The sequence below is a fragment of the Diabrotica undecimpunctata genome, chromosome 4, assembly GCF_040954645.1.
Source record: "Diabrotica undecimpunctata isolate CICGRU chromosome 4, icDiaUnde3, whole genome shotgun sequence".
NCBI lineage: Eukaryota > Metazoa > Arthropoda > Insecta > Coleoptera > Chrysomelidae > Diabrotica > Diabrotica undecimpunctata.
Window position 1 is genome coordinate 161,060,358 of NC_092806.1, and position 26,027 is coordinate 161,086,384.

A 26,027-nucleotide genomic window follows, 5' to 3' on the forward strand; every position below is an offset into this window, starting at 1 on the left:
GGTAGTAATTACATGTAAGAGTGCTCATTACTTAGTATAAAAATATACACACAAAAACTACAATATACACAGAAGTACAAAATAAAAACACAGAAAGTAAAACACAGTAAAAAAAGGCACAAGTTAATAAAATTTTAAAATTCAGACCATTACTTATCTATTCATAACATTTTTTAATATCCCTTACACTACAGGTAAAGAGGTCTATATCGCAGATCTTTATTAACTCATAACACTGATATTGCATATAGTTTATTATTGCACAAGAATTATATGGACTACAAGAAAATAGATCATTACTGTTTACCCTTAGGTTGACCTTTGGCACATGAAACCTAATAAAGTTGATCAAACCACATGTCTTATATTTAACATTGTTAATGATATTATGAATAAACACAACACAATGCATGTTTCTTCTTTGCTCTAATGACTGCAAGCCAAATATTTGAAGCAACTCTTTTGATGGCGTAAGGTGAGTATACACATTGTATTTCTTAAGGTATAAATACCTTAGAAATCTTTTTTGTACCTTTTCTATATGATTAATATGAACTTTGGCTTCAGGAGTCCATACCACTGATGCATATTCCAAGTTTGGTCTGACTAAAGCGTTATATAGTCTAATGGTTGTGTTTATACTAAAGTGTTTGGAATTTCTTATTACAAATCCCAATATTTTGTAGGCCTTATTAACAATATTTATATAGTGTTCATTAAATTTCATGTTAGCCTGTAAGTATATTCCCAGATCTTTACATTTGGTTTTCCTAGATACTACACAATTGTCAATTCTATAATTATTTGGAATGTAGTCGATTTTGCGAGTAAAAGATATGACTCTACACTTCTTAATATTTAAGATCATATTGTTGTCCCTAAACCATTCCACAACTGAGGTCAGGTCCTCCTGTAGTAACTGACAATCATTTGAAGTATGTATAGTCTTAAAAAGCTTAAAATCATCAGCATAGATCAAACTAGAAGAAAATTTAAGAGATTGTGGTAGTGAGTTGACAAAAATTAAGAAAAACAACGATGGATCTTGGTTTAAAAACGGTCCACTTGAAATCAACACCGTATCTAAGTGAACAAAAATATCAGCTGAAAAAATTAGAATACTTAGACACAAAAGAACATAAAATAACAAACCATTCTCATGGATCTTCAGCTGCGTCTGCCTTGTTCAAGTAAGGTGTTTCTGAACAGGAGTTAATTAAATTAACGGGTCACTCAAATGCAAGCTCTCTAAAACCATACCTGCAGCTATATTCCAGTCACCACCAGAAGTTGATCGAAAATCTCAGAACAACAAATGAAGCTGGACCTTCGAGTTCCCAAATACTACAGGTCAATAATAAACAAAATCATGCTTTGGTAGAAAAGAATGGGCAAACTACTATAGCTTATAATAATTGTACATTTAATATTGTTAACAAATAAATAAAGAATATGTTTCGTTGATATGGTGCATTCATTGTATCGTGAAATAGTCTTGTCCAATATCATTTGAGAGAAAATTATTTACCAACAAAATTTTCTTCTGGTTTTATTCAAGTTTGTTGACTTTTGGCAATTTTCGCTTATGAAATTTTAACTGATCAAATTTAATTCGCGAAAATTACCAGGCAATAAACTTTTATACCAGTCGAAAATATTGCGGGCAAAATTTTCTCGCATGCTTCGATGGTGTAGCGCACAAATGTTGTAAGTGCAATCTGTAGGAAAAATGAGTTAAGTATCACGTAAGTATATTTAAAGCTATAGAATTATTATGCACAAAGGTGGTAGATTAAATCCATAAATTTAATACCTCTAGCGCCATCTGCCATTCAGTATAAGTACTTTACACTTAAAATCTGTATGCGCACTTATTGTAAAATCACCTACCACATTTGTGCATGTATTTCTTTGACGGTTTATCCAACAAATGGTGTACCTACCACTTTACACGTGTTAATTTTGAGGTTATACAATATTGTTTACTTGAGTGACAAAAGTATTTTGTGCTTGCTCCTGATTTTCTGTAATAAAATGACTTCCAGGGTGGCAAAAATACTAGAATTGGCATTAATGCAAAGGAAAACTGGTATGTTATTTATAAGACATGTTTAATTTTAAAAGTAAAAGTTTTGTTTTCTAGATTCTAGTATAATTGATCATCAAAAGGAAAGTTCCATAAGTACGTCTGAGGTTATTCTATCCACGGAAAGTATATCAAGTAAGTAATATTATATCAAGTAATTGTAGAGAAAACCTCATAAATAATATGAAATAAATTTTAAAAATGGTTAATTTAGGTAACTAATAGTCCCTATTTTATACATTTGTAATTTTTGTTTGTAGATGTGAGCAGATTACAAAGTGAGCTTCCTAGCACATCCGGGACTGCAAAAATGTTTTCGGATGCATCAAACAATGACAGTGAAAGTGAAAGAGACCCTTTTGAAAATTCTAGTGAGTCATACGTACCTTCAGATTCAGAAACAACACCGGGAAGAGCTCGCACAACAAAACAATAAAACAAAGAAGAGAAAACAAGGTAATAAGTTTTTATGGAAAAGGTCCATTGTGAAAAGAAATAGGCTTAGTGGAAAGAAATATATAAACAGGAGTGGAAAAACAGTTGAAGAAAAGAAGCCTTTGCCCGTTAACTGCACCAAATGTAGGTATAAATGTGAAAAAAATATTACTGAAGAACTAAGAATAATTATTTGTCGCGAATACTGGGAAATGGGCGACTATGATAAGCAAAAATTACACCTGAGTTCATTAGTGACCGATGTTCCAATAAAAAGAAGAAAACAACAAGTAGAACAGTCAAGACGTAAAACTTCAAGGATTTTTTATTTAAAAAACTTCGAAGGCTTGAGAATTCGAGTGTGTTTAAATTTTTTTTGTAAAACATTTAATATTTCCCATCGGGTAATTGAAACATGTATGAAAAATGTGGGTAATACTCATACCTACACTGGATTTGATAAAAGAAAAGGTAAAAGACCTCATAATGTTACAAAGGAACAAGATGTGTTGCTTGTCAAGGAACACATTGATAGTTTTCCACGTGTGGAATCACACTATTGCCGGCGAGATTCAACGAAACAGTATTTGTCTTCAGATTTAAATTTATCCCAAATGTACAGATTATACATTGGCTTCTGTGAAAATCGAAACGTGACCAAGGTTTCTAAATTTGTTTATCAGAAGATATTCCACAAATATGACCCAGCATTGGATTTTTTCATTCCGAAAAAGGACCAGTGTTTTAAGTGTAATGCTTATAATACTGCTAAAGACAAGGAGCCATTAAAAGAGGAATTTGACAGTCACAAAAAGAGAGAAAAGGATGCAATGCAGATGAAATCTGAAGATAAGGAAAGAGCCGCTAGAGAAAAAGGACAAACTTTTAGAGCCGCAACATTTGACTTACAAGCAATTTTGTCAGTGCCATTTGCGGGAGACAATCAAATATTTTATAAGTTAAAGCTAAATGTATATAATTTTACAATTTTTGATGCGTCAGATGCAACAGGTCATTGTTATGTATGGGACGAAACCCATGGGAAAAAAGGCAGTACAGAAATAGGAACGTGTCTCCTTAAATACTTGTATAGCTTATCGGAAACTGTGACGCATGTTTCTACATTCAGTGATACATGTGGAGGCCAGAACAGGAATAAGTATGTGTCAGCCGCATTGCTCTATGCAGTAAATACAATTAAACATTTGGAAGTTTTCGATTTAAAATTTATGGAGACAGGGCACTCCTATTTGGAAGCTGATTCGATGCACGCCACAATCGAAAGAGCAAGAAAGCATAAAAAAATCTATTCTACAAGAGAGTGGTCTGTGCTAATTTCAGCTGCAAGAGTAAAACCTAAACCATACTGTGTACATAATTTAAATTTCAACGATTTTTATGATCTACAGAAACTTGCTGACCTTATGACTCCTAACAATACTTTAAATACAGATAAAGAAAAGGTTCAGTGGCTAAAAATTAAATGGATTCGTTTTGAGAAAAAAGATCCTTTTTTAATTAAATATAAATACAATTTGTATAATGATACTTTTTTAACCATAGATGTTTCTGATACAAGGAAACTAAGAGGAAGGTCACAAACTTGGGAGTCATTAGCACTAACCCAAAAATATTTTCACAGATTGCCGGTATCCCAAAAAAAGAAGAAGGATCTCTTATCTCTTTTAAATTGTGGTATTATTCCACAAGATTACGCTCATTTTATTAATGACATTCCTGTTACTAATGAAACATTATTACCGGACGGAAACGAATAGTTTTTTTTTAATATGCAAATTTTGTTTTAATTTTTTTTTTAACACATTTTGTTATTTCATTTAAAGAAAAATGTTAGGATTAATTGTTTGTTGTTATTTGAATCAAAACCTGTGTTTTATCATCTGTTCACCGTAACATAATTTGAACCAGTTTCCCAAGTAATGTTTATGCACAAAGGTGGTAAGAAACAAAGTATTTAATAAAAATATTACAAGTCATTTTTTTTTAAATGTTATTAATTAAACTTATATTTGATTGTCTTTTGACGTTATTGAAGATAATTTGTGATTTTCTTAGGAATTCGTGATTTAATAGAAAGGTTTAAACTTCAAACCGCTTTTTCTCAAAACAGTAACTTTAGCACTTACAACATTTGTGTGCTACACCATCGATATACGAGAAAATCTACAGTGTTTTCTCTTCATTTAATTTTGAGTAATTTGTTACCAGTTTAACAGTAGTACAAGTTGCACCTTCTAATACGATAATTGGCTTTCTTCTATTTCGTTGTTTGTCTCCTCTTCGTCCCCAGTCCATTCGTTTGTTTGTGAATGATTTTGTTTTTAGATTAGAAACACTGATTTATCTCATTTCTATAAGTACTATTGTTAATAAATATTCTCGTTCATTATCTCGTTTTAAAGATTCTGTATATTAATGGCTTCGTTTTCCTTGTCCAGTAGTTTTGAACATCACAAGTTTACTAGTTCTGTCGTAGTAGATAATAAATATTTTCCGTAAATACATAATACAACGTGCATATCTGTTTTATAGCTTCTTAATGTACCCCAGTGACATATTATTATCTTAATTACTATATTATTTTTAAATAACACTAAACGATCTAATAATCCACATTTTGTGATTAATGGGTATACAATCTTTTAAGTATTGATTTTTTAGCACAATGAGGACAAAACTGTAACGGATATCTCTCATTTACACGAGATGGTCTTTACATAAATCTCTATGCGGGGTTGGCTGCACTATAAATTTATTTCACACATGTTCATCATCACCATTCTCTCTGCCTTTATCCCTATGGGTCAGCTTCTTTAATAACATTTATCCATATAAGTTTCTATCTTGGGTTATATCAATATCAATCCCCTTTACCTACATGTTATGCATGCCTACCCCAGGTCTTCTTTGGTCTTCTTCTCTCAATCCTTCCAGGAACCTACTGATCAGTAATTTTTCGTATAACATAAACATAAACAAACCATCTTAACCTATACTCTCATTTTGGAGTCAATTTGCTTTTTTTTAACTGCCGAACATTCAGATCCGTACATCATAGTAGTTTGTACATTGTTGTACCACTTGTCCCATTGTTGTACCAATTGTCCCACTTTCATAATTCTATTAACTAACTTTTTCCTATCTCTCCTACCTAATACTCTCCACAATTACCCAGAAATATCAACTGGCCCCACTGATCTTAAGTTTTCAATATACCAGTAAAACTACGTTTTATGTCTAAACGTCTAAAAACTAAATAAAAAACATTTTTTATCCACCTATTTTCGAGTATTTCGTGTTGTATCTACTACCTATTTTATTTTCAGAACTACAATTTGGAAATAATATTCTAAATATCTCATCTAAATAATTCAACAATGCTTAAAAGAATTTTATGGATTTTATTGGATTTTTATTTTAGTAAATGAAAAAATATTTGAATTAAATATTTTTGTACATATTTTCTTAGATTACCATTTTTTGAAGTACGACAACAAAGCTTAAAAGCAAAAGCCCAGTCCGGTTATACAAAAATCATCGATTTCACGGCAAAATGTTTCGCAGATATCTGAAGCTTTTCAGACATAGGTGGGGATTACTAGATGACGAATATATGAAAAAGTACTCTTATTTTTACCTTGCGTTTTTTTAAACAATAATTTATGGTCAGAATTTGATTTTTTATCTATAAGTTTTTTCCCTTATAATTTAAATAAACAGTATTTATACCATTTTTTTATATCAAGTATATCTTTATTTTCCCGTTTTTTCAATTAAAATTGATAGATAATTTACGGAGATATTGGCAAAAAAGCAGTTTTTTTGCACTAATTTATAAATTTAATTAATTTTTTTTATTAACAAAACAAAATGTTATTAATACATTTCAACATTGAAAAATTACCGTCCTTTAAATTTGTGCGAAATTTCCCCCCGATCGGTCAAATAATTTAAAAGTTATTCTATTTGTTTATCCCTGGGACTAATTATTTAAACCAACCATTGAACTTGCACTATGAATGATGCTAGACACATTTAACAAATTTCATAGGATTCTTTAAGACTTATACTATCTCATGAATATTGAGTTTTCATCGAAATTATTTACAAAATAAACGTTTGAAAAAGGGGTATGTTTTTTACTTATAAACAATTGTAATAACTTCTATATTTTTTAAGCTACAGACTTGTACGTACAACCATTAGATAGCTGGTAAAAAACTCACATTAAACAAAAAAAAAAAAATAAACCTTCTATGAACAATAGGAACGACGTTAGCGACAATTTTTTTGTTAATTATATCTCCATTGTTTATAAACATTAAGAAGTAAAATTTGCACAAATTTTGAATGAAAATCTAAACTTTATATTGAATTTTATAGCTATAAAATTCATCCAATTTTTCGAAACTTAATAAATCTCGAAACGAAGTTACTTTCGAAAGATCGGCATAGGAAAGTGGAGGGGAAACTGTTTTAGCTCCTCGCTGCAAAATTTAATATTATGGTTACGGATTTATCATTCAAAAGCTTCAACAGTTCTGTAGGAATTTCATCAGGTCCATTTGCTTTTCCATTTTTAGCGTTTCTTATTGCGTATTCTACTTCTTCTTTCAATATGTCTGGCCCAATTGCATTGATTATCTGAGTTAAGTTGTTTCTATCGTCTTCAAATAATGCATTCAGGTATTCTGTCCATCTTTTTATTTTATTCTCTAGATCTACAATAAGATTTCCATCTTTGTCTTTAAGTTTACCTATTTGGCATTTCTTTATGCTTCCTGTTATCTCTTTTACTTTTTTGTGCCTATTGAACGCATCGTACTTTTTCTCATAGGTTCCCATTTCTTCACATTGTTCTTTAATCCACTCCTCTTTGGCTTATTTTATTCTCTTTTTTATGTGTTTATTTATTTCTTTGTATTTGTCTGGGTAATTCTTCATCTTTCTTCTTTGTTCCATCAAGTCTAGTATATCTTGTGTCATCCACCCCTTATTCTTTGTTGTTGTTTTTGTATGATGTTTCTTTCCTGCTGTGTGTATAGCTGTATTTATATACTTTAATTTTTGGTTAACGTTGTTTGTATCGTTAATTTGTTGCTGCACTGAACGGAGGTTTTCATTTATTTCTTCTCCTGTTTCTTGTCGTGTATTTTTGTTTCTAAGTTTATTTAAATCTAGTGCCTTTCTGTGTGGTCTTCTAATCTTTTTTGGTCTCGCCTCTATCACAGTAACTACCGGGTTATCATCTGAGCCTATATCAGCTCCTGGGTACGTCTTAGTACATTTAACAGCATTATGATACCTCCTTGCTATCATAATGTAGTCTATTTGATTTCTCACTATTTTTTCTTTGGTATGTTGTGGAGATGTCCATGTATATAACCGTTGAGGAGGTAATTTGAAAAAGGTATTTGTTATTACGAAGTCTTCACTTTGGCAAAATTGAATCAATCGATCTCCTCTGTCATTTCTGTTTCCAAGCCCATATTTTCCTACTTGTTCTCCTACCTTACCTTGACCCACCTTGGCATTAAGATCGCCCATTAATATGTTAATGTATGGAAAGACTGACTTAATAAGTGAAGACAAACAACCTGCAACAAAAAAATTGAGACCTGACAGTGATGTCGAGTAAATGAACCAAATTTTAACTTTTAAACCAATGTATGTAAAGAAAATAAAAAAAATAAAGTTCAATAAACATTGCAAAATTTAATAAGGCAAGTGATGAAAAAATCGACTTATTTTATCAAAGCATTAAGGCAGATTAGATTAATATTGTATATCATATTTGTAAGAAAAATAGAATAAAAATCAATATTGTTAATTATAAAAATACAAACAATTATAATTAATATAAGGAATATAATAATATAATGTGTAAAAAATTACCTAAAATTTAATTTATAAAATATATAAGTATTATTACATCATTGGTATAAAATGAAAAAACATATGTTGATTTTCCGAGATTTATGGGGGGTGAAAATTATGTCATCATTATTAATACTGCGACAGACTATTCGAGCAAATTAAAAAAAAAAAGAGGCTTGCAGCTGCAAAGGAAGCCGAGATAATGTAATTTTTTTTAAAGATATGATTTTTTTAAAAATAGTCACTAACTTCGTTCCTATTGGTCATTGAAGGTTTTTTATTTTTTAATGTGAGCTTTTTTACCAGCTATCCAATGGTTGTACGTACAAGTCTGTAGCTTGAAAAATATAGAAGTTATTACAATTATTTATAAGTAAAAAACATACCCCTTTTTCAAACGTTTATTTTGTAAATAATTTCGATGAAAACTCAATATGCATTTAACTTCTGAGATAGTCTAAGTTTTAAAGAATCCTATGAAATTTGCTGAATGCGTCTAGCATCATGCATAGGGCAAGCTCAATAGTTTAAATAATTAGCCTCAGGGATAAACAAATTAAATAACTTATAAAATATTTGACTGATCGGGGGGAAATTTCGCACAAATCTAAAAGATGGTAATTCCTTGATGCTTAAATGTATTAATACCATTTTATTTTGTTAATAAAAAAATTAATAAAATTTATAAATTAGTGCAAAAAACTGCTTTTTTGCAAATATCTCTGTAAATTATTTATCAATTTTAATTAACAAAACGGTAAAATAAATATATTCTTGACAAAAAAAATGACATAAATATTGTTTATTTAAAATATAAGGGAAACAATTTATAGACAAAAAATCAAATTGTGACCATAAATTATTGCTTAAAAAAAACGCAAGGTAAAACTAGGAGTATCTTTTCATCTATTTATCATCTAGTATCCCCCACCTATGTCTTAAAAGCTTCAGATATCTGCGAAACATTTTTCCACCTTTTTTTTTTTAACCAGACTGGGCTACAAGTAAAGCGGCGGGCTCTCTTAATGACACAATCTGGAAGAACAAACACCTAAGACAAGACACAAAAACAAGAATCTATAAAGCAGCAATTAGACCTATATTAACATATACGGTGGAGACAAGACCTGACACATCTAAAACGAGACGACTACTAGAAACAACAGAGATGAAAATACTCCGACGAATATCATCGAAAAGTCTGTTGGATAGGGAGAGAAGCGAAAACATAAGAAGAAAATCCAATAGAGAAGACATAAATGGAAGGGTGACAAAACGGAAACAGGAGTGAAACGAACACATTAGTAGAATGGCAGAGGATAGGATAGTACGAATAGCACGAGATAAGTCACCAAATGGATGAAGAAGTATTGGCAGACCAAGAAAAAGATGGTGCGATAATTTAAACAATTTATTAGGCTAATATTGAAGAAGAAACAGGCTTTAAAGCCTACATACAAGAAGGAAGAAGAAGAAGACCATTTGTTAGATCTGTTTGAAAGTTGTACATTCTTTATAAAAATATTAATAGGTAATACGATTTTTTATTCAAAAAATAGATTTTTATAGTACAAAAGTTAATAAACAATGTAGATAATATAATATAATAGAGTTGAGTAGGTAAATAAAAACAACCAAAACAGTCAAAATAAAACGTTAAAAAAACACAAAACATGAATCTTATTAAATATAAATTTCTTTCTTAAACGCAGTTGATAAAAACTTTACACATTAAAGTAAACAAGTACAAATACATAGGTATTAAAAGGAGCAAAAATTTTCTTATATATACTGTTTTTATTATTATAACAAGAACCGACAACCGTGATTTTAAAAAATTATGAACTATTTGTTTACATTCTAACAAAAAACTCACCTGTTGTCACCTACTGAATAACTTCACACACACATCAAATCAACAATCAAAACAAGTCACCAGTAAACCACCTGATGCACAATATCGATTCTATTATTCTGTACTGCACTCCCAGAAGTCCAAAACTGAAAAACTAGGATGTCATAAAAATCACGGTACTTTGGTATTCGTCGACAAAAACATTCGTGCAAAGCGCGGGATAACGGATCGTGGACCTTTTTTGAACTTGGTACTTACTGAAAAACAAAACTCGCGCGACTGACCGGGTCTTCGCCAGCCGTGAAGTTGGTACATGAAGATAAACGAGCGGCGTTGCCGCGTCGTAGGGAATATTTAAATATTGACTGAGAACTTTGTGTACAACATTTATTGTTTACTATAATTATTATTAAGGAAATGCGTATTAGAGAAATTAAAATAGGGTTTTGAAATATTAGAAATCCTACTTAGGCGTGGCAATGAAGCAATAAACCTACCAATTTTTGTTGTTGGATGGATCTCAATGAGACTTGTGGCATTCGATCCGTAAGAACGTTAGGAAAGTTTGTGAACTACAGTCGAAATGAAAATTGCATTACTGAACAAGAAAGAGCATTTCGAAGTGACGAAAAATGATAAATTTGAAATTCGAAAATAATTGACGAAATTGAGTTCAATATTATTGCTCGGGAGTTTTTGGGGTCGCTGAACACGAGTATCATTGTTTTAGGTTACACAGTAAATAAATATTAAATTTTTATTTTTCATTATAAATATAGACATTTATTTATTAAAAAACTATTCAGCGATTTTGACCGTCACCAAGCGACGGGAGATCCAATCAATTGCCATGGAAGACTATTTAAGACTAAGATGACGACAAAATGATATCTTAGTGTGTTGTACAACTTTCATAACAAAAAGTCACTTTTGAAGAATCCCTGAACTTTTGCTTAAAGTCGTCTTATGAAATCGATCTACACACAACAACCAGCGTAATTCTAGTTTCTTCTTCTTCTTTAGATGCAAATCCACTAATGGATGTTAGCGATCACATTTTCCATTAATTCTCTATTTCTTGCAATATGTATCAGAGATTGTATGTCGTTAATCCCTGTCCATTGCCTTATGTTTCGGAGCCAGGACATTTTCTTGCGTCCCATTCCTCTCTTGCCTTCAATTTTACCCTCGATTATAAGTTGGAGGAACTGGTATTTTTCATTTCGCATGATGTGACCTAGATACGCCGTTTTCCTTTTCTTGATGGTTTCGAAAAGTTGGCGTTCTTGGTTTATTCTTTTAAGGACATCTATATTTGTGATTTTCGCTGTCCATGGTATTTTTAGGATACGGCGATAGAGCCACATTTCGAAAGCTTCTAATCTGTTTATATCCCTCGTTTTGAGTGTCCAGCCCTCTACGCCATATAGCAGCACTGACCACACGTAGCACTTAGTAAACCTTAGTCTCATCTATCTCAATTCTAGTTTGGAAAGCTCGAGATTTGTATTATAATTTTTACCGATCACCAATTTTGCAACCAATATTTTAGAATCAACAAACTTTTAAAAGAGTTAAAAATTAAATTTTTAAAATAAACTTCCTGCATGAAAGCGCCGGTCTTTTCACCTTCAGATAAAAATTGTCCTATCTGACAGATAGTTAACTGGAGGATAAACATTTATTTGTAGAATAAAATGTAGCAGTTTTTTCACGTTAAATTATGTTGCGGTTACTGATCTGTAAGATGAAAGTAAAATTTATTTCGGAATACACCAATATTTAATTAATTTTGTCAAAGAAATCACAATAATGTTTTAATCTCTTCTGATTCTCTTTTGATTATAGAACTTGTGGTGACAGAAATAAATTAAATTATGTAAGAAATGTATATTAATGATTCTTCTGAGGTTTTCCTATGACACTAAAATATTATATAAGTTAGCTCAAACATTTTCAACTTCAGAAAGTACAAAATATCTTCATTTAGCAATTCATCTTCGAAATCGTCTTCATTTTGATCTCTCGCTAGGTTATACTCGTAGAAAGTTGCTGTAGGTTAGAACGGTTGAATCTTTCCAACTTTACAGCCACTTCCATTTGATAATCCAAACATAAAAAGTTCTGTTACATTATCTGGTTTTAATATTAAATTCATTATAGAAATTTTCTTCATTGATTGTTTAGTGACTCCTTAAAAATGGCTTCACTATATATAATTAATAGCACCAATATCTCTTGTACAACGTAAATTAATCCATGTTTTTAATTATCAAGGTTATGAAAACATTGAATGCTTAAACTAAGTGTAGAAAAAGAGGTAGAGTACCAACTTTTATAATATTTTATTAACAAATATTTACAATATATTCTCAGAATATAGGTCACTGTCGGTTTACTTAATCTAAACCTCTCAAAAAGTTTTTATCATTACAAAAATTAAATTCTCGTTCTAAACGATTCTCGTTCTTTAAATTCCCTTTCTGTGGAGTTTAAGTCATTTTGCTTCCCGTATAGCTAGTTCTGCACTTGAAGATTGACTCTTTTTAAGTGCTGGGTAAACACTGGGAGGATTATGCAGATACTGGGAGGATTTTGCAGATACTGGGAGGATTTTGCAGATGGCAAATGTCTTATTTTTTGTAACTGCCATTAACTCTATTCGACTTCTATATGTCTCTGCCCACTGAGTCGTACTCTATTTATACTCATCTGGTATGTTGGGCTTTCTTAAGCGAAGTAAGGTATTGTACATTGCCAGAAGTATTTGACTGCTATGTTCAATTAATTGATAAATTACGTTGTTTAAATTTGTGTGCAATTAATATTAAGTTTGGAATTTTTTGAAAGGTAATAAAAATTTAATTTTTTTGCATATATTTAAGGTGCTCTAAACACTTATAAGAATATAATTCTTCCAATTTATTTGCCGAGCAAGTTTCATGAGGTAAACTTCAATGTCCGATGGGGCGAGGGCAATAATTAGCACGAGTATGTCAGTATCTTCTGCAACAATAGTTATTTTTTAATAATATCTTCTCCCCTTTCTATTGTAGTGGCTACTATTGTTCTGTCAACAGAGCACTGTATGTAAAAAAATACCTACTTCAATCAATTTACGTCGTAGCATTTTAATCATAATGATTTTATTTTTTTTTTCATTATGTATAAGTTTTTCTGGAAGTATTTTTAATAGTTGTAGTGAAATTCACATCGGCTGACGCTAAGTACGGATTTTGTATCGATTTAAATAAAACTTCACGAGACGAGGCCCGTCCTAGTCGTGTTCAGCGTAAACCATCATAATATTCGTGTTCAGCGACCCCAAAAACCATCGAATGGTAATCTAAAACTCTCTTCCGTCAATTATTTCCGAATTAAAAAATTATCATTTTTTATCACTTTGAAATGCACTTTGGAAAATGCATGTTCCTCACTGTAGTTCACAAAATTTCCCAACGCTCGTACGATTCGAATGCTAGTACGAGTATAGAGTTGCTGGATGCCCTTTAAAATTACTTGAATCGAAGAAATTAAGTGAAAACAGCAAATTGCGCAAGAACTAGAAGAAGGACACAAACTATGATATAGAGAGAACAGTACCACTAGTAATGAAGTTGGCATAACTGCTGATACAGAAACAACAGTGAAGATCACTAAACAACATAATGCCTATAATCAATCATCAAAAGAGAGTTACCTCAAAAATTACCAAATGAACATTAAATACACACTATAAACAGTGATCACCTTAAAAGTGTGATCTAAAAAATATGGTTTACTACGATTGTTTTTAAAAAGAGAATCTGAACGATTTCGAGCAAAATAGTCTTCAAAACTGAGTCCGGAATAAATTAGGAAAAAAAGAACACAAAATGGAACGAAAATATCTATACAAATAAATGCAAAAAAAATACCGATTATGATACAAACAATTTTTGCATAGAAATTATTAAAATCTTGTAATCTTGACGACAACCGAGTAATATGGCAACACAGCAACTTCAGACCAGGTTACTTAACGTAAGTTCTACCGCCTCCGCATCTCTTTGCACATATGAGCGTTAGCCTACCTGATTGAGATCATATGACATAACAAAGACTGCACGACTATTTCATTTAAAATTGGTGAATGCTCCACAAAACTTCCCATTCTGTCGTCCTATACCTACTCCTTAATTACAAAATTGCTGTTAGATTGGCTCGTACTTTACAAAAATAGTAAAAAATACCTTGACGCGTTTTTTAGAACATTACGACCAGCCGGTGATAGGTGATAGTGGAAAGAGGAAGTGTTAAGAAAAACTTAGATCAAAGGAAAGAGATAGAGACAGAAGCGGATGATCCGTATGGTTTTGATGAGTGATTCAAGTGTGTTTTGTTTTAAAGGGTTTACCTCCAAAGATGATTCTCGGAAGGAATTAATTTTTTTCACACAGGTAACGAAAGGTAAACTTGCATATACAGGATGTTACACGGTTTATTATTGTTCATAATGTAATCAAATATTGTAAGTATGGTAAATGTGGATGCAAAACCAACGAGACCATTAAAAATTGTTTAAATGAGAAAAAGTTAAACAATTGAAGTTAACATTCGGCATGGAAGAGGAAAGAGGATGGCTAGAAAAGATTTGAGAATGAAATAAAAAAAATGTGTGGTGAAGAAGCTTAAAAATTGAAGTGAAGTCAAATATACCGACAATCAGGGATATCACCTTCATTATTCTCTATAAAAATCATATAAACATTGTGAATTTAAAATTTCTTCTCTTTGAATATCTTTATATATCGTATAATATACTCTAGGGAAATAAGCAAAAGGATATCGTGTTCAAGACTGAAAAATCCAGGTATCTGATTTTTTTTTTTAGTTATTTACAGGTCTATATAAAGAAAACGTAGCTATAATTTTTCTGCAGATATGTCGGCGTCTTTTTTTAATTATTAACAATTAAGTGTAAAAAATGCCATTTTGTTTCGATTCTTTGCTTACCATTCAAAAGCTTAATATTTGAAGTAAAATTACAATACTTTATATTTTAAAACGTAAAAAAGCTTTAAAATTGCGATTGATAAAAGTAAAATTATTGTTAGTTTCGAAAACTGCAAAATAAGGCAAAATCGTTAATTGTTAATTACTGTAAAAAATCAACCTATATATTTGTTATGGGACCCAAAGTTGGTTGTTGTAGTTATTAACGAACCCTCAAAATTGTAAATCGTTCCATCGATAAATTATTCTATTTGTTTATCCCAGGGACCTTTTGCAATATCATTAGTATGTATTAAAAAAGATTAAAAAAATCAATTGTATCAAAATCATTTTGCAAAATTACTGTTCTTTTTAACGTCTAAACAATTAGAATATCGTTTTATTACTGGTAAACGAAATATTTTTTCGTATATATATTTGTTCCGTGGTTGTGTGGATGCGTGTGATAAACCACGGAAAAAAAAAATAAAAAATAATAATATTGAATAAAACGTAGGAAAAAGTGTTAATAATATCTATTATCGTAAGGCGTAATTAATTGTCGAAGGGATTGTAAGTATCGCGGACCGATCCAAATTGTGTCTCAATGATTACTGAAAACTAAAACTCAACACAGAACACGCGTTCTTTGTTTTTAAAAGCCAGGCCATAAAATTTTATTATCGGGCTGGTCGTTATATTAATTTGGTTTCCCATAAATGCAACGCACTCAAAAAGTATAATTAAGGTGTCGAGCATATGTAATATCTGTAGTAAATAAACATATTGAAAAATCACATTTCTATTTCTTATGTATATGCCTAAACCATTTGCGAAAATGTAAATTTTAATATGAGATTGTTTTATTTAATTTTTGAATACAAAAATTTAATTCGTAATTAGCTTGTCGCTATATATATAAGAGAGAAAATTTTGCCGGCAATATTTTCGACTGGTATGAAAGTTTGTTGCCTCGCAATTTTTGCGAATTAAATTCTTACAGTTAAATCACGAGACGTCAGTCGAGTGATTTTGTCAAAATTTCATAAACGAAAATTGCCAAAAGGCAACAAACTTGAATAAAACCAGAAGAAAATTTTGCCGGTAAACAATTTTCTCTCGAATGATATTCGACAAGACAATGTTAACATTGTTAATAATGTTAAATGTACAATTATTATAAGCTGTAGTAGTTTGCCCATTCTTTTCCACCAAAGTATGATTTTGTGAATTATTGACCTGTAGCATTTGGGAACTCGAAGGTCCAGCTTTATTTGTTGATCTGAGATTTCGATCAACTTCTGGTGGTGACTGGAATCCAGCTGCAGATATCGTTTTAGAGAGCTTGCATTTCAGTGATCCATTAATTTACTTAACTCCTGTTCAGAAACACGTTGCTTGAACAAGGCTGACACAGCTGAAGATCGATGAGAATGGTTTGTTATTTTATGTTTTTTTGTGTCTATTCCAATTTTTTCAGCTGACATTTTTGTCCACTTAGATACGGTGTTGATTCCAAGTGGACAGTTTTTAAACCAAGATCCATCCTTTCGGTTGGGGTGAACGGTAAGAAAGAGTCTGTCTGATAAAATATTTGGTCCCGTTTTTCCATCAATATGAAAAATAATCTAACTGGGCATAAATTTTCGTTTGATAAATTTCTTACCAGCTATTTGCTTCTTGCCAAACTTTTCGAACCGCCTTGATTTGTTTTGAAAAAAATGCTGTTGTATTAAATTCGGCATCATTGCCTCTCCAAGCAAGTTCAAATGAGCAAAGGTGAAAAAACTTTTTTTGTTCTCCATTGATGGTTTCTTAGTCGTAGCTTTGGATGATTTTTAATAGTTCTTCGGGGGATAATGCATTTGAACTGAGGTTGACTCTACAGACGACTCTTTATAGCCTTCGACATTGCCTTTTTTCATGTTAAAGGCATATTCCTCGAGAATTTTTGCTAGTTCCATTATGGTAGTACATCTTTCAAGCGTAAAATTTCTCACCCGTAGGAACTCCAAAAATTTAGTCCAAATAGAGCTTTTTTCATCTCTTCACCTGACTGGCATCCAAATCTTGATTGTTGAAATCTGTCCAAAATTGATTACGCCTCAATGACGTTTGTCAAACTGACAACAATATCAATTTGTGACAGATCTGTCATAATTTTGTCGCAGGGAAATCACGGGCAGGAAGGAGTTTTGTTATTAGGAAACGTGGCGTTGTTATGACGTTTTATCAGTTAAGAATAGTCTAGTGAAATAGTCAGAAAAAGATTAAGAAAAAAAAGAAAAAAAGAAAATCAGGCAATTAGAAAGAGCAAATAATCGAGAGAAAAAAAAGAGGGAGAAAAAATTTAAAATTTAAGTTGGAATAAGCCTGTTGCAGACTGAAGACTATAGAAATATAAACCACAGGAGGGAGATCACATCTGAGATAAGTCGATGTACTGAAAACTATGCCGGTTCAATGGATATATATGAAGAAAAGTGGAGAAGAAAAGGAAGGACCATGCCCAACATTAGATTTCCCCAAGGATGATATAGTAATCATCTACAGAAAACAAATCTCCACTTATCCTAGACCACATACATTTATTTTTTATTAAAAATTCTATTAATATATCGTCGGCTTAGTGACACAAAAATGTATCTCAAAAATGACTACTTTTCAGGAGAGCTTATATAAGGTTTTTAAACAAATGATTTGCATTTTGTAATGACCTGTAGTTTATTCTCAACTTTTTTGTTCCGAATTATTAATCTTAGGAATGTATTCTTTACGGTAATACAATCATATTTAACAATGGATAGCAAAGAGTAAGCTTTTATAAAATAAAATGGTACCTACTTGTAACTCTTTGTTGCTGTAACATTATAATCTAATTTCACAACTGAGGGTAACCCAATTTACTAATAATGTCAATCACTTTGCACATCTGATTGATTGTCCTTATTGTTGGTGAGCAACGACTTATAGAAGAGATAATACTGGGAAGGAATAATGCCTTTATTGCACAGCTTTTCTAAATCCTTATATGTATCCTCTTTTATTGGCCCTTGTCCTTTATATGCCGTTGTTAAGTTTGGCAAGGAAAATTTTTATTTTCCTTGTTTTATTTAAAAAATATGTTTATTATCGTCTTTTCTGTACTGCGGCCATGTTATTTTAGCCAATTTATACTACTACCATCGATGTCCACTTTTTTGTTTTTTATTAGAATTGTGGCAAAAGCTTTAAAATCATAAATTTCTTCCTGTCTACTCTCGTGTACATAATCAAAATCATCTCTCGTGTACAACATCAAAATACTCTCGTGTATTTTGATTTCTTTGACGCCATTCTTACAGTAGAGTACCAAACGGTGGGATCAAATATCTCCACATTTTTTATGCTTTCTCAATATGACAATGGACCTAGCCACACTCCATCATCGAATGGCCAGGTTCAAAAAAGCAATGGTCAATTTTTGGAATCTCTAATGTCTGAACAGCTTAAAGCAACATAGCAGATACATTTACGTTGTGGTTTTGGCAACACGTGTCACTTATTTTTAATCGTCACCCAAAAAAATATATTAACCTCACATTGTTCATATCCTAATACATTAGGTTCACTGGTAGAAACATGGCAGGCACTATCTCATAATGTCACTTGTGATGAGAGCGGTAAATTATGATTATGTGTTTTATCATCTCGTACCGATTTGTTAAGGGCTAACATAACTAACTTCTTCCCTCTTGAATCCATTATTGTGTAATAATAAAATTATAAAAAAGTATTATAACGATTATTATAACAATCTCTACAACAATTAACTTAAAACTGATTCACGTATTTACGTCTTCACAGTTGTAACAGAACTGGAGATGCAACGGACCACCCTAGTAAACATAATAAACAAATTATCAAATCCACAGTTGCTATCTGCAATCACCATTCAGTGCAATAAATTAATGCCACAAAAATGTAACTCAATATCAGCTTATTTATAGTACGAAAACATAGTATTACAGAAATGTAACAGCACTTATATTTCTGTGACACTAGAAGATTGCTAAGATTACGAAAACTCTTTACTGGGGTTTTAGGTGGTCGGAGAGATACAGTTTTGAGTCACTCAATAGAACTCACTAAAGTAAGTTCAATCGTGTAGATATCTCAAAACGGGAAAAAATGTAGTTACATTTATGTGTCACTAAGCCGACGATATGTATATATTTATATTCGATCTCGATCGTCTAGATTTCACAGCTTATATAAATTATATGGTTCAGTAACTGTTATACTACCTTTTTTTATTCGATAATTATGCGGTCAGAAAACATGATGACGCTGTTTGTCTTTTAAGCGATCAGTTTTTTACGTGTCGAATGTCAGCGAAATGCGTCCGATAATATATTAAGACGACATTCTTTTGATATAGACGGTAGCGGATATTAAACGAGTACATATTGAGATCTCTTAACGAATAATAACGAATACAGTGACAGATACCTACGAAATAATCTCACATGCAGAGAATCTTTAAGTTAAAACCAAAAAACGTTTGTAGAAAGTATTTTGTAAAAAAATTCAGATTATCATAACAAGAATAGTCCAATCGTCAGAAAGTTGACCCCTGAATTTTGCAGAGAATATTAATTTTGGGACCCCAAAAAAGATGCAAAAAAGTTTACCTTAGGGAGGTAAAAACGCAAAAAAATCGATTTTCCAAGAATCTGTACGCCGTAGAAAAAAATGTTTTTAATAAAAAATAAAAAATAAAGATATAATATATAACAAGCGAGTCTTCTACAGCTGGCGCCGCTTCTCGCATCCTAATTTCCAGCGTTTTCTGTCGAAGCAATCTTCAGTTGTTAAATCTCTGGCGGTCATTGCATCGTCGACATCGTCTCTCCAGGATCGTCTTGGTCTACCTCGTTTTCTTCTAGTTGGCGGAGTCAATTCTTTTATTTTTTTTGGCCATCTATTTTCAGGCATTCTCTGAAGGTGTCCATACCAGTTAAGTCTTTTGGCTTCGATTGTGTCTATTATGTCTAGATCGATTTCCATTTCTCTCCGAATATCTTCGTTTCTCACCCTATCAAGTCAAGTGAGCTGGCAACATCGTCTCCAGTAGTTCATTTCCATGGCCTTAATTTTTGATTTGTTTCTTTGGTTTATTTCCCAGAGTTCGGCGCCGTACAGCCCAATACTTTCTATTATTGTTTTATAGATTCTTCTTTTATTTTCTTTTGTTATTTTTTTATTCCATAATAGTCCGTGTAGCTGTCTGGTGGCTGATCTTGCTTGGCCAATCCTGGAGTGTATTTCTTCGCTACTTCCTGCTTTTGATTTTATTTGGACTCCCAAGTATTTGAAATTGTCTGTTGGTTTTATAGTTCCCATTTCGATTTGTAGGCTTTCTGGTTTTTCTCCTACAACTAAGTACTCAGTTTTTTGTATATTAATTGTGAGGCCCCATTTGGTATACTCATCTTCCAGTTTTTTAAGCATGTAGCCTACATCACTCTCGTCTTCAGCTAGAATGGCTTGGTCGTCAGCGAAGTGTATCGTGTACAATCTATCATCTCCGATTGGGATGCCCATATTGCAGCACTTTCTTCTCCACACTGAGAGTGCCTCATTTAGATATATTTTGAAGAGTGTAGGTGCTATGCAGCAGCCTTGATTTAGGCCCTTACTAATAGGAATTTCTCTAGTTAATCTATTTCCAGTTTTAATGTTTGCCGTCATATTTTTGTAGAGCTGTTGTACTGCTTGTATATTTTTTTGATTATTCCTTGTTTTTCCATTGCTACCCAAAGCATTGAAAGTGGTACACTATCGTATGCCTTTGTCAGATCTATAAAGACTATATGAGTTGAAAGGTTGTGAGCTAATCTTTTCTCGATAACTTGCTTTAGAGAGAATATACTGTCCATACAGGATCTGCCTGCACGAAAGCCATTCTGTTCTTCAACATCTGTCATCTCTTTTTCAATTTTGTTTTTTATTATTTTTCCATACAGTCTTGAGAGTGAATTTATGACACTTAGCCTCCTGTAGTTTGAACAATTCTTTCTATCTCCTTTTTGTAGATGTTGTTAATATGTGCTTTTGTCCACTCCGGTGGTAAGTAGTGTCCATTATAGAATAAGGTGAAGACATACGCCAGTAATTCCCGTAATACTTGTGGGCTATGTTTTTAAAATAAAGATACAAATAAATACCACAAACACTTAAATATAAATACTGATCAAATTAAAAACAAATATCGAATAGCCCCAAGGAAACGTACGAGGTGCAGTAACTAAGAAGAAAAACGAAAACTGAAAAAGAAACTGCTCTAGAATAAACACTTACTTGGGGGTAGCAGAAGCACCGAAAACTGGAAAATATTTCGATCTCTTCGACAAGATAAGACTAAAGACATCATCTCACCGATCACCCTAAATAAATGGGACGAATACATCGTAAATCTACTGGCGGAAGAAACGGCAGAATATTTGCAAACACCTCAAACACAATCAGAGGTGCAAGTACATATAATAGCTTCCTCAATTAGGATTGACGACAAAGAAGTAGCACGAGTATGCCAAGCATTAAAGAAATTACCAGGCCAAGGCAATATCCCACCTGAGCTACTTAAGTATGGTACAAGCAAATTATATAAGCAGCTAGCCGGCCTTTACCGAAAATGTATTAACGGAGAGAGTATACAGGAGAAGTGAAGGACATCGTTTATCACGACAATACACAAGAGAGGAAGTAAATATGTATGTGACAATTATCGAGGAATCGCAGGCCTTAGCACCGTCTCGAGAGTTTACGAAAAACTAATCAAAAAGAGAATGGAAGATGAATTCTGCGATATGGAGACCGAAGAACAGGCCGCTTTATAGCAGATAGATCAACTGTGGACCATCTGTTTACTGTTACCCAGCTAATCGAAAAAAAGTAGCACGAAATCAACTAATACATCTCTACGTGGACCTTAAAAAAACTTATGATAATGTGCCACAAAAAAACTCAAGGCTGTTCAGGACCTTTACAAGAACAACACAAGTAAAATAAAGAAAAGTCAGGAAGTATCCAAGGGTTTCAATATCGGCAAAGGACTCAAACAAGGATGCTGCATGGTCTTCTACATTATCTAAGATCTACTCAGAGCAAGCGATAAATACATGTGTATTGGAGGAATTCAACAAAATCTAATCTTGAAAGAAATGCAGCGAAAAATAAATCACTGTCAAAAATACTAATATTTAGGCATGCAAATACCAACGATGGCAAACTGTAACGAAATTATTTTGCTTACCATAGGGTAAGAACATGGGGGTAGAAAAATTGAGGGCAGAAACTATGGGGGCGAAGATAAGGCAAGCAAAATAAACGCTACTAAATGCGAACGACACTCAGTTTGTTGTTGGAGAGCTGGGGTCGTGGATAAGTTGAAATAAATGGGTCGGATTGGGGTATCTACACAATGAATGAAATAAAAAGGTTACTTACATAAATCTCCTGGACAAATGTGCAAAAAAAGACAAGAAGAAATACCTCTAGCTATTTAAAAGGGACGCCGCTTCGAGAAAACTTCCTGCTGGAGGAAAGAAAGTTTCTTTCTTCCTAAAAAGTAAACATACAAAAAGGTTAGGAGATTTTCTAAAATAAAAACAAAAATGGATCAGAGAAACAAATCAAAACGTTTATTTTTGTCTCATACAAACAGTTATCAACACATAAATGGCATAAAAAATATACTATATAAATAGTTGCCAAATACAGAATAAAAAACTTACATGTGTCAGTTTACAAACTTCGTTTACAAAGGGGTTGGAGATACTACAAAACTTACAAATGTTATCGCACAGAGATTAACCTTTTTTTAAACAAACAAAACAAATGAATATCGAAAAGAAGAAAGCTAGCTGTCATATGTTAACATTACATAAAAAAACAACAATTAAAATGACAGCTGTTAAACCATAAAATTTACAATTTATTAAATATTACAATTCCTTTAAATTTTAACGAAAGCAATTATTGTTTTAGCAAAAAAATGTCTGTCTTTACTTTAAAATTTAAAATGTTAATTGTTACCTTGATTTCACTGTTTAGCACTTAACTTTCAAAAAAAATTGTTAACATCTATGGGACTCTATCTGGACATATTCTCCAACAGGGACAAAGCAAACCATTTCCATACTCAGGGACGAACAATCAATAGATGTAAAATTAGGTTCTGTGTAGGAAGCAAGCTGACAACGGGGACATCCTATATAATAATTTTCCAAATTTCCTCAGTGCCGGTTCACAAATCTTATGGTGATTACTATGTTCTAAACTGCCATATTGCAGAGAGTATTATCACCTTAACCGGTCTTAAGACATAACACAAAAAAAATCTTTCTACTCTGGCATCTCTTGCTTCACTCCATTGTAGCACGTCTGCTCTGCTTGGGGCTTAAATGTCGACTCCTCAATGCCTTACATTTTACAAATTTCAACGCAAAATAAATTTCCCTTTACGTCTCACAGCTAGTTTTTGCCTACAAACTTAAAACAAACAATCTACCCTTCTTTGACCTCGTTCTTAGCAACGAACCAACAAAAAAACTTCTTGATTATTTACTTTTAAATTGGTTAACTGGAAATTTTTTACCTCACAATACATACAGAGAATAGGGGAATATTAATGTAAACAAAGACAAAAAAAATATTCTCAGTTAATACGTCTTAGAAAAACCGTATACCTGACTTGCAATATTATATTAGAGGACTCGAAACAACTTTTAAATATTCCAGTTTATTGCGTTTTAACGACGAAAGACAAAAACAGCTGAATACCAAAACTTGACATTCAGAATCTCAACTTAAAATGCCATAATACATTGATCGTTTTAAAATTCATTTGCAAACAGAAAAACGAAAATATTCCACCAAATTTAAAACGCTATAAAACTAGACGAATAAATTAAACATAGAAATAACCAGGGAAGACAAGCCATTAGGCAATTAAACAGTGTACTGTGGGACAAAACAATCTCCAAAGAAAACAACAACACAAAATCTATAACAACAATATTATATAAAGCATTGTTACATATGGAAGTGAGGTATGCCCACTGAAAGGAAAAAAATTAAAAGCATTTGAAGCAACAGAAATGGACTTCTGGAGAAAAGTGGCTGTAAAATTAAGATTAGACAGGGTTAGAAACGAAAGAATACGAGAAATTATGGGTGTTAAGCGCAATATAACAGAGGACATCACAATAAATCAACTAAGATGGTATGGCAACATCCAAAGAATGGATGAACAAAGAATACTAAATAAAGTATTGAACTAGACATTGCATGGAAGAAGAAAGCAAGGTAGACCGAGATTAAGTTGGAGAGACGGAATCGATAAAGACTTAAGGGAGAGGGGAGTTGAAGAAAACCCTTTGGAATGACCGAGGTAAATGGAGACTGGAAATCAGAAGATGGCGTAGAACGTTATAAATTGATTGATTAATTGATTTTATAAAGGTGTTAAATAAATTACCGTGGCGCAATTTTTTCCATTTTTTACGATTCTCGTGAGAATCACTTTCATTGACCATAATAAAATTCCCATTTTTAAATGTATAGTATAGCAAATATAAACATGAGGAAAGTTATGTCACTTATCGTTATCAATTTACGACTAAATTAGTGTAATAGTACGAAACTAAATATTTGTTTTTTACCTGAACTTATTGACTTCGCGTGACTTTTGTAACCTGTATTTTTTATTATTAAATGTATGTCCTTAAGTGTTGTGTTCGTTTAAAATTTTAATAAGATATAATAATTTCGACGATCAAGCCGACGATTCCATATTTTGAAGAAAAAAAAATATAGATCAATGAATTTTTAACAAAATTCTGCTGACTTGGTTCGAAAATATTATACAGCTGATATAAATACTACAGAAACCTTCGTATACGTTTTTTCGGAACAAGAAATAGAGGCATTTACTGTAAAAAAAATGGTACAGTAGGCGGTACTCTAGAGACTAGTGTGAAGGTTCAAACTGTGTTTTCTGTAGTTTTTAAATTTAAATAATATGGTTTAAAGATGACTAAAGTAATTTTATTATTTATTTATTTTTTTTTTTTTTTTTTTTATTTAGAAAAAACATATAATCCACATCAACCACGAAGGGTTATTAGTGGAGTAACGTACACAAAAGTTCATTTTATTTACATTAAATATATGTATATAAACGTAAATCTTTTAAATAATTTATTACATGGTCAGTGTTTATGGTTAAGGTGGTTTTGATGTCATCTGAGATTCCATATTTTCTTCTTGTTTCTTCGTGGTACTGGCAGTCAGTCAGAATATGCTTCACCGTCAATGGGAGAGAACAGTTTCTGCAGGTTGGAGAAGGTTCTTTGTTGATTAAGAATCTATGGGTCAGTGCAGTGTGTCCAATTCTTAGTCGGTTAATTATTACTTGATCCCTTCTATTGGATGGATTATTCAAGATGGTCTTCACAAGGGGATAAATCTCATATAGTTTGGTTCCTGAATCTTTCCAGTAGTCTTGCCATATGTTCATACAGTGGTCTTTAATTAGGCTTTTAAGATCGGAGTAGGGGTAATTTCTTGATTTGGTTGTGTATTGTGAGTTTATTCGACTTGTGTTTGCTAGGTTGTCCACTTTCTCATTTCCAGCTATTCCTACATGCGACGGTACCCAGATAAATGCTACTTCTTTACGAGTTGATTGGATTACATTTATCTCATTTTTTATAGCCCGAAATATTGGATTTG

At 32.0% G+C, this 26,027-nt stretch overlaps 2 protein-coding genes across 8 annotated transcripts in view; one reads left to right on the forward strand and one right to left on the reverse strand.

The window, feature by feature from the left end:
- sick (sickie) overlaps window positions 1-26,027 on the reverse strand; it is a 677,587-nt gene that overhangs the window by 406,341 nt on the left and 245,219 nt on the right. Inside the window, exon 1 of one of the 7 annotated variants that reach the window (XM_072530836.1) lies at window positions 10,296-10,544. The exons of the other annotated variants lie outside the window; for them this stretch is intronic. The gene's annotated coding sequence lies outside the window, so the exon portion shown is untranslated. Of the gene's footprint in view, window positions 1-10,295; window positions 10,545-26,027 lie in introns of those variants that run through there. 7 annotated transcript variants of the gene reach the window in all.
- Window positions 1,685-4,690, forward strand: LOC140438548 (uncharacterized). The gene is made up of 2 exons (XM_072528206.1): window positions 1,685-2,221; window positions 2,347-4,690. Exon 2 carries the CDS (start codon window positions 2,407-2,409, stop codon window positions 4,297-4,299), a length of 1,893 nt encoding a protein of 630 aa, XP_072384307.1. The 5' UTR covers window positions 1,685-2,221; window positions 2,347-2,406; the 3' UTR covers window positions 4,300-4,690.